Source organism: Ambystoma mexicanum, chromosome 7p (genome assembly GCF_040938575.1).
Source record: "Ambystoma mexicanum isolate Mex_15411 chromosome 7p, UKY_AmexF1_1, whole genome shotgun sequence".
In the NCBI taxonomy this organism is placed as follows: domain Eukaryota; kingdom Metazoa; phylum Chordata; class Amphibia; order Caudata; family Ambystomatidae; genus Ambystoma; species Ambystoma mexicanum.
This window is the reverse complement of record NC_090939.1, coordinates 804,850,277-804,867,957: the sequence shown is the minus strand read 5'-3', so window position 1 is coordinate 804,867,957 and position 17,681 is coordinate 804,850,277. Positions and strand designations below refer to the sequence as shown.

Sequence of the window (17,681 nt, the reverse complement as noted above, 5' to 3'; positions counted from 1 at the left end):
TGTTGAGGCCAGTGCAAAATTCAGTGATGTTTGGCTAGAGCTATGCGTTACAGCTACGGGAAAATGCTGTAAGCCGGTGCTTGGCCACACCCCCACCGGAGGATTTGGGCTCTTCACCATGGCGTCGCCAGGAATCACATTTAGGAGGGGGAGGGGCACAGAGGGGGCCAAAGACAAAAGTAGGGGGGGCACAGACAAATGTAAGAGGAGAACATGGTTACTGTTCGTCTTAGGTGGGGGGGGTGTAAGGTGGGGCACATGGTTTCACAGGGGGGTGCGGCCCCCCAGGCCACCCCTGGCGACGCCACTGCTCTTCAACAGCCAGCGTATCAGCATCAACTCCAAAGCCAGCGCAAAAGGCAGTGCTGTTTAGCTGGGCCTGTAGTCTGTGGCAATGTCGGAGGCCGCTGCTTGGACAAAACTTGAGGATTTGAGGGCTCTTCACCAGTGAACTGGTACCCACACGGGAGAGGAGCCGAGTACTGAGGTTGCAAGACCGGGCAGTTAGCAATAAAGCCTTCTGAAGGTGGATTTCTGAATAGTTAGGAACTATAGAGAACGTTTTCATTATAATGACCTTACACCAAAACTAACAATACCAGAACAAAATGTTCATTTATTTGTATTTATTGATTTTAAAATGGCCTATGACAGCATGGACAGAAAGCAGTTCTAGGCATGTTTAGAAGATGTAAGCGCTGTGGGTGGTTTGATACTATCACTTATAATATTTCACCTGGAAAGATGCAGCTAGGGAGGTACATGCACGCATTCTTTGAGAGGTGAGATGGCAATGCAACACGGTTGCGCCGCGTTAGTTCAACTTTTCTTTGTACTCTATATTACTAGTCCACAGACAATATTGATAGGGTAGATTGTGATGCACTGATAATAGGGGAAATGGGAGGGAGTGGGGGGTCAGGATTTTAATCTATGCATATGATGTTGTTTTTATTACAGAGCCATCAATGCATTTTAGAAAACGAGATAGGGTTTTAAATACATTTTGCACAGAATGAACTTTCTTTTTTTTCATTATCTCACCATTAGGATGAAGGAAAATGTAATCTTGTCTGCGCATACAGAGCACAAAAGGTCTTTATTTTTTCACAGAATGTGTGCTATTATAGGGTTTGTCGCATTTTGGAAATGTAAATTGACAGGGTGAAAGCTCGATCGGTAGCTAAAAATGGGGCTGAGCTCTGGAGGTACCTCTATGCAAACCTTTTCGAAAACAATGTTATGCCTTCCTGAAAATTCAACTTCCAAGCAATGTTTTATGAGGCTGGGCTTCCATCCTCTGTGCTCTCTGAAGCTCAGTTGAGGCCAATCCTGATCTGTCTGAGAATATATGGTTACAAGGAATTAGATATAGTCAAGCACATAACCTAAGATGTCTGTCTAAATGTTGCTGGTGGTGGGATTGGTTCAATCGTGTGACGTTCATGTGACATAATATTGGTTTTTGGAATCGTTTTTAATCTAAAGTAAGAACTTCTCCACTGACATTAAGGCCATTAGGCAGCCTGTGATCGATGGACATTGAGCCATGGTTAGCAGGTAGTAGGGTTTTTGCACCAACATTGGCGTGTTTATCATTACAAACAAGTTGGGCTGTGAACAGTATTTTAATTGGTTGCCTAATCCCCATAAAGGTTTGTTGTTTACAAAGGTTTATTTAAACCGCTTTGGACTTCAAAATGGCAAAAGCGAGGTTCTCATCACTGCCCATTATGTACACATGTATTGCAATTGGCAGTTCTTTGTATTCTTCTCTGCCCCTTTAATGGGTGAAGTAGTTTGGAATGGGTTCTTAAAACGGCCAGGGATTTGGCAAACTAGTAGGGCCATCGCAATTTTGAAAAAAGTTGATACCCCATATTTGGTGTTATGTGTTGGACATTTGTTAAATATAGAGAAATATAGAGGCAGGTGTATTTAAAATAACTCGCTATAATTATATTGTGTGATTGTATGAGTTGTGTGGTGGCTTTTTAAAAGAATATTTTGTAAACTATGTTAAGTCTTATTATGTTTATATTTTTTATATTATATGTACATTATGGAAATGTGATATTTCCGAAAAAAGATTGATCTTGATGACTACTTCTAAATACGGGCTGCAGCAGGGAAGTTAATGTTTTCTGCAGTACACAACAAAACATGACATGAACACAACCATCTCAAATACATGGTGTGCCTCTTCATGCTGCATTTCCTCGTAAAGCATAATCCAGAATGCCTGGATTTGTATCCAATAATCCAATCTCACACACCAAATTCGAACACACCACTGCACTGTCTAACTCATTCCCATACTCAGCCCTTTCTCGCAACTAAGAAAGGTTTCGGATGCTGATCAGCAATATGCCATGTGTGCATTCTAAGTAGTTATTGCATTGTTATTTATAATAGCCAACATGCATTGTGATTTCTTTTAGAGAACCAATAGAGAGGAGGACCTGAAAAAACCCCGGTTTTCCGGGAATCACGGAGGCGGAATGGTGTTAATCCCCATTCCCATCGAGTCCTATGGGACTCGATGGGAATGGGGATCATGGAAACACCGGCAGCATCCTCGTCCGCCTGCAGGCGGGCGGTGTTAAACCCGCCAGGTCAGACCTGGCGGGAACATCACCTCCCGCCTGCAGGGGTCGGACTCAGGCGGTCCGGAAACAACGGTGGCGGCGGGTTTACCGCCACCGTTATTTCCGGACCGCCTGGGTCGTAATGAGGCCCATTGTGTTACTGGGCAGATCAGGGATCTATCTAGTCATGAATTTTATGTATTTGCAAAAGGCACGTGATGGTCTTTGGTTTAATACCGCATTGCAACTTTTAACCAATTGTTATTACCATTGATAAATGTACGGTTAGCAATGACTGAAAATGGCACACTGTAATAAAAGGATATTAATGTGAACTAAACTTTCTGACATCATTTTCCCCAGACAGCAAAGAATTTGATGCATTTGTGTCCTATGCAAAACCCGGCACATTTCAGATTGAAAACTTGATGAAGGAAAATGACTATGAAGAGGAGAGGTTTGCACTGGAACTCCTCCCTGAGATGTTAGAGAACAAATATGGGTTCAGGTTGTGCCTGATGGAAAGAGACATCCCACCCGGGGGAGGTGAGAACCTTGTTTGATGGGCAGCCATAAGAAGCTGTAATAGTATAATGATTTTGAAAGATGTTCCTTTTTCAATGTATACACTTGGCGGTTAAACATGCAGAAAAAGGGGGGATTCATTTTCATTTTATAGAGTAAAACAGACAATGTTGTACTAAGTCTGAACTGGAATCTAAGAAATTCACAGTGACTGTGCTGACATACTTAGAACACGATATAATAGAGAGTAACATATGACTTAGTTGGTGAGCACATATAATTGAATGTTCAGCCATGACTTGAGCTCTACTTAATAAATAAAAAAACATAAACTGTGGTCTTGATATCTATATGCCCATAGCTGTGAGACCTTACAGATTTTGGTAAACTGAAACACTGCAGCTGGTTTTGCAATGTCACCACACATTTATTTTTCACATTTATTTATTTAAAAATAAAGGCCAAATAATGCATTTCTGGCACAGACATGTGTACAGAACCTGTAACATTGATTTCCTGAGTGGAAGATCATTGTCTTTAGCAATGGGAGAGATGATGTGGATATAAGACCAGCTGATGCAGGGGTGTTAGAAACATGAACCAGGGACAATGAAAGTAGTTCATGATATAGGCTAGGAATAGTGGAGGACGTTCTAAGTGTTATGATGAAGGGGTAAGTGAGAGGTGCTCTGAGGTTGTCATAGAGAGGTAGGGAGAGAGGGCAAAAGGGAGATGTGGTGTAGAATGCTTTGCAGTGGTGATTCAGAGAGGAGAGCTCAGAGGTTGGATTTAAATACAGATAGGGGTGGGAGTAGTGCAGAGAGGAACATGGAGAGGAAGAGAGCAAAAACGAGAGGGAGAGTATGAGACACAAGAGGTGGCAAGAAGGTGAGCTGAAGGTGATCATAGGGAGGGAGTGAGTGGGCAGTGAGATGGGCCAGTAGTTAGGGTGAAGCACATCTGTGTATAGTTTTGAAGATTATGAGAATTAGTTTATACATTGTCCTCTGTCTCATAGATAACCAGCCTAACCAACGACTGGCTGGGGAGGTGGAGGTGAAGTGGGGAAGGTTGAAGAGTATGCAGGTAGTATTTGATGGTGGAGTGACAGTTTGAAATGTTGTGAGTGTCATCAGCAAAGAGTTGATAGGAGAAGCAATAGGAGGAGATCAAGGTGCCAAGAGAGTGAAAATAAGTGGACCCAGGACTGACCCTTGGGTAACACCAACAGTAAGGGGGTGAGTGGAGAAGTAATTCTGCTCCTGGACACCTACAAATGGCTTGGGATGGGATACGATGAAAACAAAGTGAAGGCCTTGTCCCTGATGCCTAGGAGAGCTAGTGTTCAGAGAAGGTCATAATTATTGATGGTATTGAAGGCAACAGAGCAGTAAAGAAGAATACGAATAGATAAATGGTCAGCATGACAAGCTAGACGGATGTAGTTACTAACATTGAGGAGAGCAGACTCGGAAGCAAGATTGAAGAGGAACCCAAGAAGTTGTGTCTGTCAAGGAACTCAGTAACTCGGTTCAAAAACTGCATGCTCTAGGATTTTGGAATAGTGAGGTAGAAGAGAAACAGGACAAAGTTTGGTAGGACAGTTAGGATCTAGGCCAGGTTTCTTAAGGACAGGGATAATAGTAGCTGAATTGTGGGATGATGGAAATGCAGCATAGCCAAGAGAGGAGCAGAAGAGGGAAGTAAGATTTGGAGCAACACTGTGAGCTGTGAGTTTCACTATGTGTGGGGATAGAGGGTCAATGAGGGCACATGAAGGGTTAGCCCTGCGGAGAAGGTCAAGATTTTGATCAGAGTTAGTGGGGGCAAAGGAAAGCATTGTCACGGTAGAGGAGGGTAAAGGTAATGAAACAAAGTAAGTGGGTGGGGGATAGAAGGTAATTTAAAAGGGTATTTTGAATGTTGGACATTTTTGAAGTAGAAAGGTTGGTCATTAGCAGATAGAATAGAGGAGGCAGAGGAGGGTTTAGGCGGTGAGAGGATTATGTTGACAGATTTTTGGAGGCACCTAGGTTGAGATGATTGTGACAAAATGAGAATGACATAGAAGCCACATCATGAGCAGAGGAGTAGTTTTGAAGAGCAATGGAGTTGGAGATCCAAGTAACTAGATCTTTGCCAAGTGCAAATATTTTTTCTCATTGTTGTTTTCAGGGTGCGGATAGTACGTGTAATCCAAAGCCAGGAGGGGAAGGTTTAGGAGTGAATGTGGTCAGAGAGATGTGAGAGGAGAAATGAGTTTTAAGCACAACATTAAAGTTAGTGAAGACTTTATCAGTGGATTGAACCATTAATTTTTCATTGGAGGAGTGAGAGTGGTGTAGGTCAGAGAGGTAAATATTGAACTTGGAGGAGGGAAACTGCACTTGGTAATGGAAGTGGTAGATAGAGAGAGTAGGGTGGAAGTAGGAGTCAAGATTGAGGGAGAGATGATGGAATGGTCAGAGGGAGAAGGAGTGCTGGAGATATTGGAGGTGGAGAGTAGAGAGGAGATGAGACTAAGGTCAACGGAGTTACCATTTGAATGGGTGGTCACAACATCAGAGGAGATGGATACTTCTCTGTCTCCACTTCTTCTTCTGACCGTGGCTTCTCGGTCAGATAGGATGCCAGCCTGCTGGCATCCGGATTGCATTTGGCTCACTCCCCATGATACCACAGGCTCCGCGACCCAGCCTGACTCTGTCCCTTCTGAACGTCCTGTCTCCACAACTCGCGCATGCATAGGAATCACCCGCTTCCCTGCTTAGGAGTTTCCTTCTCCCGATTCACATTTTCTCTGGGGTTTATATGCGTCATCACGAACAAAAAGGGGGTCTCTTTTTTCTTTTACTGTGGCGCTCAGAGGAAATCCAGTATACTTGAAGCCAAAGAGATGGATGGAATGTCAGGGGTTGGTCTAGTCAAACCAGGAGTAAAAACTGTTCTTCCCAGACCCATGTCGGCAGGAAATGTATACCGGACTGGGAGGTCCTTCACCGACTGAGAGTCTTATCTCTGCAAGGAGAGTTACTCCAGTGGGGTTCTACTTGCCCAGACTCCTATGGAGGGTCTTGTGGAGTGGGCTCACCTCCCCAGCCTCACATCAGGTTGCTCCCTTGTGGGGAGAATTGTAATTGTAATTGTAATGGGTTATTTATGACGGGGCTTATTATCCAAAGGTTTCTAAGCACGGACCGGGGATCGAACAAGTCTTTCTGGCGTCGTCTTGATTCCAGGATGAGCGTGTTGCCCCTGAGCTATCCTCCCAAGAAGGGACAAATTGACCAGATTGCTCACAGCCTTTTCATTTACTGTGAACCTATACACTGTTGTTGTACATGGGAGGCTGATATCACCATATTTCCTTGCATGTGTTTCTTTCAAATGCTTTGTGCTGAATGCAGTTTATATATTTATTTTTGTCAGTGGAATTTTCATTTGGATCCTTTCCTTTTGTATAGATTTCCCTACATATTAAGACACGTATGTGAAGGAGCTTCCTTTTGTATTTGCAGGTGCATGCTGTGCACTCATTCTTTGCATATTAAGTGTCCCCTTTTCACTATACTGTGTAAAGTTTCAGTTCGACTTGTGGAACTGTGCATGTATCCTGACTGTACCAACATAAAGCATTAAGCCAAATAAATGTGATACTGTAGATTAGAAATATTATTCAACTTTGCAGAACATTATACCATTATGTGGGCGTGACCCTGTGGAAGGAAAATTAGTACATAGATCTTCTGACAAAATCCTCCATGTCACCTATTTATATAGTGTTCAATGTAGACATAACAGGGAATAATGTTGTTGAATATGCAAGTTGGCAAGATATAAAACAATTGGCATTCATGAGATACATCTAACAATATCTTACCTTTATCTGTTTCTAAATCCAACAGCGTAATCATTCCAGTTAATGCAGTATTGCATTGATAATTAACTGCACAATTGTATATTTTGAGTTTTCATAAAAACCCTGAATCAGCGTTATGATTTCTCTATCGTCTGTATAACATATTTGCTACTATTACACAATACGTTTGGTGGTATTTCCCATGGAAATTACGGAAAACCCATTTAGTCGTACTGTCAATTTACCACCTCCGAATAGGAGGATCATCCCGATGATTCTGAAATAGTGTTGTTCCCATTTTTGCGGTCTGATACGACTGCATTAGGGTTTGCAGGATTTATCCCCAGTGGTAGAACTCTGGTGGTAATTCCTCAATTATTTGGAGGCAAAGTCGATGAGAACTTTCCAGACAAGTGCCAGTGGTATTTCCTCCACTTTAACTCTGAATTCACAATATAGCAGCACAGTAAAAGTGGTAGTAATATTTATTCAATGATAGTGAATACCACTTAGACAAACCTTTACGACAGGGGCTACCACTTCAATTTCACAAATTCCTCCCTAGGTCTTGCAGCATTGATATGCCTGAAATAAACTGTCGCAACGTGGAGTGGGCAGTGTGATATTGTCAAGTTATCCCCTACTGTCACTGAAAATCGTTTTGATGTATTGCATTTGCGTTCACTGTGGTACATGTACTCTTTAAATATGTCCATAGCCCTAGGATTGGACTTTCTGGTTTACTTACATATAGAAAGCATTCTCAGTGTATTTGGTAACCCTATTTTCTATTTCAACAGGCCTGAAAATCTTCTTTAGAACCAGATCACGTTACAGCCATTCAGCACTCATTTCCATGAACAAAAGCAGGGTCAGAGGAGGCAACCCTAGTCGGTACCCCTGCTCAATGGGGAATTCTCTGTGGTGCATCCATTTACACGCTAACAAAGTATGTAGTAGCTGTAGGTAACCCAAGATAACAAGCCCTTCTACCATGGGATTCAACAATGTCCACATGAACGACTACTCAATAGAACCAACATACCTACAGGAATCCAGTGAGAGTAAGACCCTTGGATGTTAGAGCAGAGAAATAGAAATTACCGTTGCAATAAAGCACCTTCTAAGGTTCATCAGCTTGGACTAGCCAGAAATGAAACTGCACTATTCAGTGCAGACCAGTGAAGGAATCACCTCATGCACACAATTCAGCAATAGTTTTGGTAATAACTTTGTAAACAAGATTGGCCTGTTTGATTTGCATACATTAGGAGAACCCTCTGCTTTACAAATTACCACTGTTGTTGGAAATCTTTAATCTGGGAGGAGTGCCCTTGTTCCGGCTGGCAATGTTTCTTCACGTGACGAGTTGGATTCTGCTCCACATCAGTGCAAGTGCAAAATGACCCACACAGCCCTCACACTTTTACAAACCAAAGAACAATGTGATCATCAAGGTAGAACAGGGACAGTAAAGATATATACTTCCTTAAACGTTTGTGCTAAAGTGGGCAGAGGGAAGGCTATGTTATTAAGAGGGGTGAACTAGTAATGACCCAAACAACACAATAAAGGGAATGTCCAATCAAGATTGTATGCAAATATAAACACTTTCATTTAATACACCATCTGCACATAGAACAAGAGGAGATTGATACACAAAACCCCTCCCAAAAGGAAGAACAGTGAATATGCAACAGACTGCAGAAAGTACCACTCTGAGCTTAGGTCCAGAAGTGGTGGGTAAGGTACCACCATAAAAAGGGTATCTTCACTGAAAACAGGATCAATCGTGACCTAACCAGTTTCTACTCTCCAAGTATACCATGGGGTCAGTTCAGGGTCAACAGTACCTGGATTCAGTTCTTGGTGGGCTGCTACATCACACCCGGGGTCGAATGTTGATGTGAGCGGATCAGGCTCAGTTCGGGCATGTAGGATTGTTGAGACCCTGGCAGCAAGCAGGAATCAAGTAGGGGCGAATGCAGGTGCTTTGTATGGTAGAATGGTTGTTCTTCAAAGAGGCAGGTTGGGTGGTCCCAGGGACGATTTGCAGTGGTCCAGGCCTAGTCAGGCTTTAGCTGCTGGGAGGGGTCTATGAGTGACACTCCAGCGACTCGAGTTGGCGGCAATGGCCTTCGAAATGGTTATCTTGGGTTCGTCAATGTTTGATCATTGAGGCAGCTATTCATGAACTAGCTGGGCTGAGCTGTGGTGGCAACCCTCCGGTTATAGTCAATAAGTGACTCTCCAATGATTTGGTACGGATCCGGGCATTGAGCAGTCTCTTCAGGCCTTGCAGGTGAAGTGCTTTGCTGGAACGCGACACAGTGTCAAGCTGGTTGAGATGCAAGCAGTAGTTTGTCTGGCTGTAGGAATGTAGATACCAGTGCCAGTGCCTTCGCTCTTGTTCAAGATGCTACGAACTCAGAGCAACAAGTTTAGTGTGGTAGAATAGGGACCATCTCCTGGTTTAGCCCTCTGATTGCTGTGAGGTCTCAAGAGAGGACTCAAGGAGAGGAGGCTTCCGCTCAGGGTCTGCTACCCTAGCTTAGGTGATTTGTTGCAGATTGATTGGTCCTGGTCCACAGTACAGTTCATTCCCGATGTTCCCTGGGAGTGGTTAGAGGACAGATCTTCTTTCTGTCTTGGATGGTTCATTCACAACAAGCTCAGGGCTTTGGACAGTACAACTATCCCAAAGGAAGTCCAGTCAGAATCTTCAGAACAAGTCTTCGGCCTTAAAGGTTCCTTGAGGAAATGAGAGAATCTGCTGAAGGGTAAAAACTCCTTGCGTTTTAAGATACAAGTCTCCAGGTGATTTGTCTAAAGCTAGCCTGCTTTAGTGGAGCAATTCATGCTCTTGGCCAGAGTGGACTTTGCCCAGTTTATGTTACACCCAAAGTGCTTTGCTCCAGAGGAAGTGGAGGGGACAGAGAGACAGTGAGAAATAAGATGGTGGAAGGCATCTTCCAGTGACCATAGTCCTCCTACTTATTCCACTCCCACCCCCTTCCCTCGTTACTGACAACAAAGGTCATTAGACATGCAGCACCCTCGAGTGAACCAATTCCTTCTGAAAGGGTGTGCTCCTTTGAGCCCTTAGCCCAGGACAGTTACCTGCTGTGTGATTGTCTCTAGGAGAGGGTTTTACCAGCGCTCAAAAAGGGAATCAAAGAGAGGCTGGGTCCTTGGGCTGTCGGAACGTCTGACCTGAATACTCATTCACTGCCACAGCAGAGCTGAATCCCAGGAGCTGACACATGTATGATACCAATGTGGATGTGGTGGCCATGGTCATAGGTAGTGCCATGCACTATGAGTAAATTCAGGCATAGCTTATTCTTAGAGATTGCCCTGCCACCAGCATAGGTTATTCATGATCATCATGGTTGTGGTACAGGGGCCATATCTTAAATGCCACCCTGCTCTGCAGTGACTCTGTCACTGTTGTGATTGAGTGGGCATCTTATGAACTTTTAATCTGTTGAACAGATCAGGGTATGTGGATCAGGCTACTGATGCAAAAGGACACAAGTACCCTATGCTTTTGGCATGGACTTGGCGACAAAGGGGGATCTGGTTAGCAGATTAACCTTTGGAGAAGAAATCCCCCAAATAATTGTACATATTAATGAAAATCAAAAAAGACAGGGCTTTGCACCCTTGCCATATGGCAATTCCTCACATGCACCGGCAGCCAAAAAGGTTGAGAATCATCTTTCTAAGGGTCTGGCTCATTCTCCTGGTTGAATGAACCTACTGAGGCCATCTGCATTGGAGTGCTGTGCCCCAGGCTTGTTTGTGATGTCCATGTCCAATCCCTGTAAAATATGGGCCAACACAGTAAACGTGGGGTTCTCTCCTCGCATGGCTTTACCTAGAAGCCACCTCAGAGTTCAGTGGTTGGTTTGGAGAGTGAAGTGTGAACCAAAAATGTAGTGCTTCAACTTGCATACGGCCAAATCTACCTCAAATGCCCTTTTCTCAATGGTGGACTCGTTGTTATTTCACTTGGTATGGTGCCTTCTCAGGTACACACAAGGTTGTTCTACCCCTTCTGAGTTCAGTTGTACTAACACTGAACTGATGCCAACTTCACAAGCGTCTGTCTGGATGATAAACTCTTGGTGAAAATCCAGGATCCTCAGAATGGGGGCCTGGCAAAGGCCATCCTGTCCAAGTGATCGTCTTCAGCTATTTCTTTAACAAGATGTTGTTTACGGGGCAGGGAATGGTGCCATACCCCTTAATAAAAGGCTGGTAGTTTCCTGTGAAGTCGAGGAAGGCCCTCACTTGTGTCTAGGTGGTGGACATGTCTCCATATTCCACTGCCTGGACTTCAGCCTGGAGAGGTTGTTTCCTACCCCCACCGACATGGTGACCCCGGTACTTCAGAGTACCCTGTGCTATCTGGCATTTGGATGCCTTGTTGGGCAAGCCAGCCTTCAGCATGTCTTGAAGCACCTGTTCCAGATGGGATAAATGGTCTTTCCAGGTGTTACTGAATGCTGCCACGCTGTATAGGTAGGTGACTCTAAAGTCATCCACCGTTGTTAGGACCTGTTCTCCATTCGCTAGAAGGTGGCAGTGGCATTTCTTAATCCAAAAGGCATAACCGTGAACTGGCAATGTGTGGCCTGGTTGGAGAATGCAAAGTTTGTTAGGCATCAGTGAATCCTCCTCTTCAACGGTGTACTGTCTCTGGCGTCGATTTCATGGACAAGACAATAATTCTTTCTAGGAGCCAGTGAGAACAGTCCGGTGAATGGATCCAGCAGCCACTGGCAGCCCTGATGTTGCTGTTTGGTGAAGTCTGGAGAGATGTGCATTCCCTCAAGAGACCCATCAGTGGGATTTGCGTGCAAGAAGTCGTGGATGGGGTCTGTCCCCTACTCTATCCCATCATCCTTGACCAGAGGCATCACTAAGTCACCCCAGCTGTGATGGGGTTAAAGCCGGTTGACGTGGAAGACCTGATGCATCTTCCTCAGGGTCTTCATATCAATGAGGTAGTTCCCCTCACAGATCTTTTCCAACAACACATAGGGCCCTTCCCACTTGTCTTTCAAGGCACTGCATATGGCACGATCAATCACTCCATCATAAAATGGCTCCATTATACCCTGGGTATATCGGAATGGGCACTGGACTGCCTGACCTCTTTGCTGAGTAACTGTCAGTCCCAGGTTATTATGGGCACCTTCTCCTCCACTACCTCTTTCGCCACCTATGGTGCCCCCCAGGGCTACAACCTCTCCCCATGTCTCTTTAACACATGCCTTGGTCCACTGGCTCGCCTCATGTTCACCTTTCCCTCTAACTACCAGTGCAAGGCATATGACACACAACTCTTCTTCAAACTACCCGCTTACCCTTCTACTTCTTCCATCATCCCTGACTGCCTATCTGCCATACAGTCCTGGTGCACTTCCAACAATCTCTGTCTCAATACCACCAAGACAGATATCCTTCCTATTGGGACCACTGCTCCCTCTTTCTTCCCCTCTGGATATACACTATGGGCTTTCCCCTTATCCTTGATCTGAAGCCAGAAATCTTGGAGTCATCTTTGACCCCTCTCTCTCCTTCCTCCCTCACATTCAGGATATTTCCAAGAAGTCCCACTTTCAACTCTTCCTTCTCAAAGGAATTCTCCCTTTTCTCACTTTCCCCCTGAAGCTCAATGTTACCAGAGCTTTGGTTCTGCTCTAGGCAATTGCATTCCTCTTGAATCTACCCTCTTGCTCCCTACGACCCATCCAAATAATCCAGAATAGGGCAGCAAGATTTATCCTTGGCCTCAAGCCCAGGGACCACATCTATCCTGCCCTAAAAACTCTTATGTGGCTCCCGGTCGCTGCAAGGATCAAATCAAAATTCCTCTACATCATCCATAAGGATGTCTGTGGCTGGGGACCACACTGTCTGCAACTTGCTATTACTAAATACTCTCCCTCTAGACCTCTATGTTCCTCTGGTACTAACTCTGGTGTGTCAAGTGTTTAACTATACAGAGTGCCGGTGGCCGATCTCTTTCCTCAGCTGGCTCTGTCTTATTGAACAGCCTTCCCCTTCCTCTTCGACATGAGCTGGATCTCTTCAAATTTTGGAAGCTCCTCAAGACTTTCCATTTCACCACCTCATTCCCTTCTTCTCTCCCCTGCAAATCCCACAGTTGCTGAGATTGGCGACCAGGGCCCTTATGTTTCCATGTGGCCCAGGCTTCCAACACCCAATCACCTTCAGGTGTGCACTTACCAATTTATTGCAGCCTAACATCCCTAGCACTTCCCACATTGTTCATTCACACCTGCTGCTTACCACCCACTCCCTCTCCTCCTCTCCTCCTCTAGACTTGTACATTCTGAATGCTCACAAGGCTTTGTAGGTCTGTCTTTATCCTCCAGTGTATTCATGTGTTTTAATCCTGTGTTCCCTCCCTGTTGCCCAGTGAGCGCTTTGAAACACAATGTATTTGTTGTATACGCGCCTTATAAATGCACAATAAACAAACAAACTTGGTTTGACAGGTTCCATAATCCAGACCATGTTGCCCAGCATCAACTCCATCATGGTGGCCTTCTGGTCATACCAGTGCTTAATGAGCTCCTGGTTTACCTCAGGTTCTGCTTGCTTTGTCCCCTTTACTTGTCCATCTTGGATCAAAGACCAAGTGCATAGTGTTAGGCAGAATTATATGCAGTACCCTTTGGGAAAACCACACACAATTAGGACTACAAGTGACAGCACAAATTCACCTTTGGTACAAGCCTGTACTACACAGTAAAGTAGTAGCGATGGCTGTGCAGCCAGACTTATCTCAAGAGTAAGTGAGCAGTATCAATAGTTACACAAAGGGCAAGAAATTACTATGATTCAAACAAACACTGACTAAAGGTTTCTGAGTAAAAGAATATATATTTATATACACATCAGTTGTAAAACATTTCACTAAAGTAAAGCAGATGAAAAATCACACTCTGAATACACTACACCACACCCAATAGATTCTGGACAACTTAGGCTCAAAATGAAGGGTGAGTAAAATGGCACTTCAGTAATTCAAAAAGGGAGAGAAAGACAACGCTATCAAAAAAGGTAGCAGTACCAACAAGTAATAGGCAGGGAATTCTGGAAAAAGGAGCTACAGTGAGGAAATCAAGTCAATAGGCCTGGGCCGATGTTAAGGAGTCAAAGTCTGTTGCTCAAGATCACACAGTTCAGGGTAGTTTGCGGTTAAGTCTTTGCCAAGAGTTCAGGATGAAGTTGGTCAGCAGAAAAGTTAGCTTAAAGAATGGAGAAGGACAAGCCTTCAGATTTTCACTGCAGCTGGACGAAACAAACAACCGGATTTGAACAGTTCCTTAAATAGAGAAGAAGGCTGTAGCTGAGGTGAATGTTCCTGGCAGGTGCTGCAGGCTCACGGTTCCTGAAGTGACTGTTGGACAGACACGAAGTAGGAAAACTGGAGGGTCCTGTACTGCCCAGGGAAGAAACCAGCAGCAGAGCAAAGCAACAAATAAAAGGTGCGCTGGTTAAAACCCAAACAGGGTCCGGTCCTCCTGGCTATCCGTTTCACTGCAACACCGCACAGCAAATTCGACCAGGAGAGGGAGGCCTTGCTTGGAGTTTGGGTGAACTGGTTGGTCCCACCAGCTCAAGGGAAGAAGATTCCTTGCAGATCTTCTCTGTCGTCGAAGTCTGAAGATTTGGAGCTGCAGCAGGGCTTCACCGGGAGCTTCAGTCGTGGTAGGGGTCCTCTTCTGTTAGCTCCTCTTCAGTTCTCTCATTCCAGTGGTGACTCTGCCTTTCCATACCCAGAGACCTGCTTTTTATGCAGTTTTCCCCTATTCACACAGCCTGGCTGTCAATCACACAGTAGGGTGGCTGCCCCGCCGGACAGTCACCAAAGCCAATCAGATCAGAGTGCGACATGGGTCTCCAAGGAGACCCTGTGGAGGGAGCCCTAAAGCCCTCCCTCACATCCTGCCCCCCTCCCAGACATACAGGCGCCTAAGGAGGGCTTCTGTTCAGAAGCCTGCGTAAGGACAACGAACAAAGGAACCAAACCTGGTTTGGCACACAGAGTAAACACAAAAAGAAAATGTTTTCATACATGTTAAGTGCTGTCATGCACAGTCGAATAACATGTCACTTCTACATACCTTACATTATATGGCAACACCCATGGCTGTCTCTAAGATACAGTCACCACCACTACTAACAATGAAATTAACATAACAGAAGTGTACATCGCTAAAGGATGTATATTTCCTTATCTCTAGGCGATCCTGTCTAACACTCAAAATCTATCTACTGTTACAACGACGATAGATTCAGTCTTTATCAGCCTGGTCCAAAAGCAAGCGCCAGGTATGTGCTCCTCACATTAATAATTTTTACTGCTGAAAGATGCATACATGTCAGCCAGTAAGGTAGATCGACTATCTAATAGGATCCAACTAATCTCGCCAGAACCACAAGTTGCTGACGTCTAAGCATTTAAGTTCATAAGACGACAGTATCAAGATAGGTTTTTGACCTGCAGACCCCCCCTTTTTTGATATATTTGCAATATCTTCTTGGTCACTCACCCCTGACACACATCATGTCATCTTTTTATATAGGTACTTTACACTACCAGTTCTCCTACCATCCTCGTCCTGATGACAGTTTGGTCCATTCAGTCACCTTGCTATAACACAGCAACTCCTGAGTGTCAATAGTATCCCAAACCAGAAACACTGATTACCTAATGTGTCGACAGCAATAGTGTACTATTATCATTAAGTAGTACATTAATTTGCACAAATATCTATGTTACTAACCTTTACTACTATGTACAGCTAAAACGTATTTTTGTATTTTGTCTCTAGCCCCTTTGGGCTCATGTGTCTTTTAAGGCCTTATGTGGTATTACAGGCCTGTTCTTTTTAGATGTGTTGTCAGTATATGAATTAAAGTACAAAATGTGTTTGAACTCCATTTCTCCTGTTCTGTGACCTTCTGGCTAGTATTTGTTAAACCTAGATTGCTGCAACTCGTGCCTACCGCAAATACGCCTTTTTGAACAGGGGTAGCTTCTACCTCCCTCTCTTCCCTATATAGGATTTTTATAAAGGACACAAGCACCAGCTTGTGTCCCTTTAGTCAGAGTGGGTTGCCCTGGACACCTCTATGTGCACTCCAATGCCTTTCAGCGACTGTTTGGATCAAGGTAAGCAATACATTTTTCCTTCCTCACAGTACCTTTGCTAAGAAGAAATCTTTGTGGCTCAATTCTCTTTGGTTTGATGATGAGAGGCAGGACAATGGAGGGGATCTCTCAACAGCAGTCTTGATCGAGGACTTCTGGCATGGATTTCAGCAACTTCTCTGGTCAATCTGCAATTTGGGAACCTTTTCTGCAGCACCAACAAAGGTCTGATTCGCCCAGACACTCTTCTTTGGTTTCTGAAGTTCTGCACTGTGTTGTGGGGTCTTGGATGGGTTGGACTGTGTCTGTGGAGGTTCATCTGGTGCTCAGCAAAGACTCGGAAGGATTTGCCCTTTCCACAGTGCTGTACTCAATTGGATCGGAGGTCTCCTGGCATTCGGATTCCACAGCTCTGGAGAGGCACAGCCCCCCAGGAGATGGCTCAGATTAAAATTGTCTTGGGACTTGTTGTTCCCACCAGTCAAAGCGAAGGAGTTGTCCTCTCAGAGTACCTCTGTCCCACAGAAAACGGGGTCAGGACAGCATTGGTTCTGCAGGCGTCACTGGTCACCTTCTTCTTTGGTTAGTTCAGTTTCCAGTGTTTGACTTGCCTATCACCTCAATGACCTCAACTTTTATACAGTTTCAGCACACACTCCTCTGCAATCTCTCTCAGCAATTTATAGAAAGGGGCGAGTGGCTGCCCAATCAGGACATCCAACCCCTCATTAGTAACAGGATCCATTCAGGCACTGAGACAGACAAAGAACATGGGAGTGAAAAAACCCTCCCCCACTTCCTGCCTGTCGAGGCGCACTGGGGCTTGGGCGGGGACACTCAAGTGTTCCTGCCAAAGGTAAATCACTCACACAGACTTCCACCTCCCAGGAAAGTAGAAGAAGGGCTGACAAAGAACAACCACACTAGTAATGGCAAAAAAAGAAAGGAGTCAACAAATGTGAACTCGGGTGACCCTATTGTGCTTAACCGGGGATATGAACATAGCCTGCGGTAGAACATTACACAATAGTTGGTAGAACACGTTCCCTGCCACCAGCCACAATTAGGAGATTGCCTATGTGACATAAAAGTCACTGGAGCAGACAGAAGGGGGATACTGAGTATTCCTTGACACTCCACATAAGGTGGAGTGTGCCAATCTCTCAGACAATAGCGTTTTAGGAGAGATACTAACCTTAACAACTGTAGTTACTCTGGGATATCGAAAATAATCTCAAAGGAGAACCCAAAGAGTTACCAGCAACACTGCCCATAAGGAGCTGTGTGCTGCAAATGTAAAACAGAGATGCCTTAAAAGAGATATGGAGGAAAGTATACGCCATAGGACAGTAAAACACAAAGGACAGAGTTCTAAAAGACAGAGCCCATAAGAAAGAATAAATGGAAAATGGCTCCACTCATTCAGGAATAAAGAAAATGGTCCAGAAGTCCAGCAAAAAGTGCTGGGGGTCTCACTAGGAGAGGGTGTGAAGCATAATAATGATAAATC

At 44.6% G+C, this 17,681-nt stretch overlaps 1 protein-coding gene across 1 annotated transcript in view; it reads left to right on the top strand.

The window, feature by feature from the left end:
* Window positions 1–17,681, top strand: part of IL18RAP (interleukin 18 receptor accessory protein) — a 644,980-nt gene that overhangs the window by 573,122 nt on the left and 54,177 nt on the right. Inside the window, exon 10 of the mRNA XM_069636930.1 lies at window positions 2,952–3,134. Within this exon, the coding sequence (XP_069493031.1) occupies window positions 2,952–3,134 (183 nt within the window). The remainder of the gene's footprint in view (window positions 1–2,951; window positions 3,135–17,681) is intronic.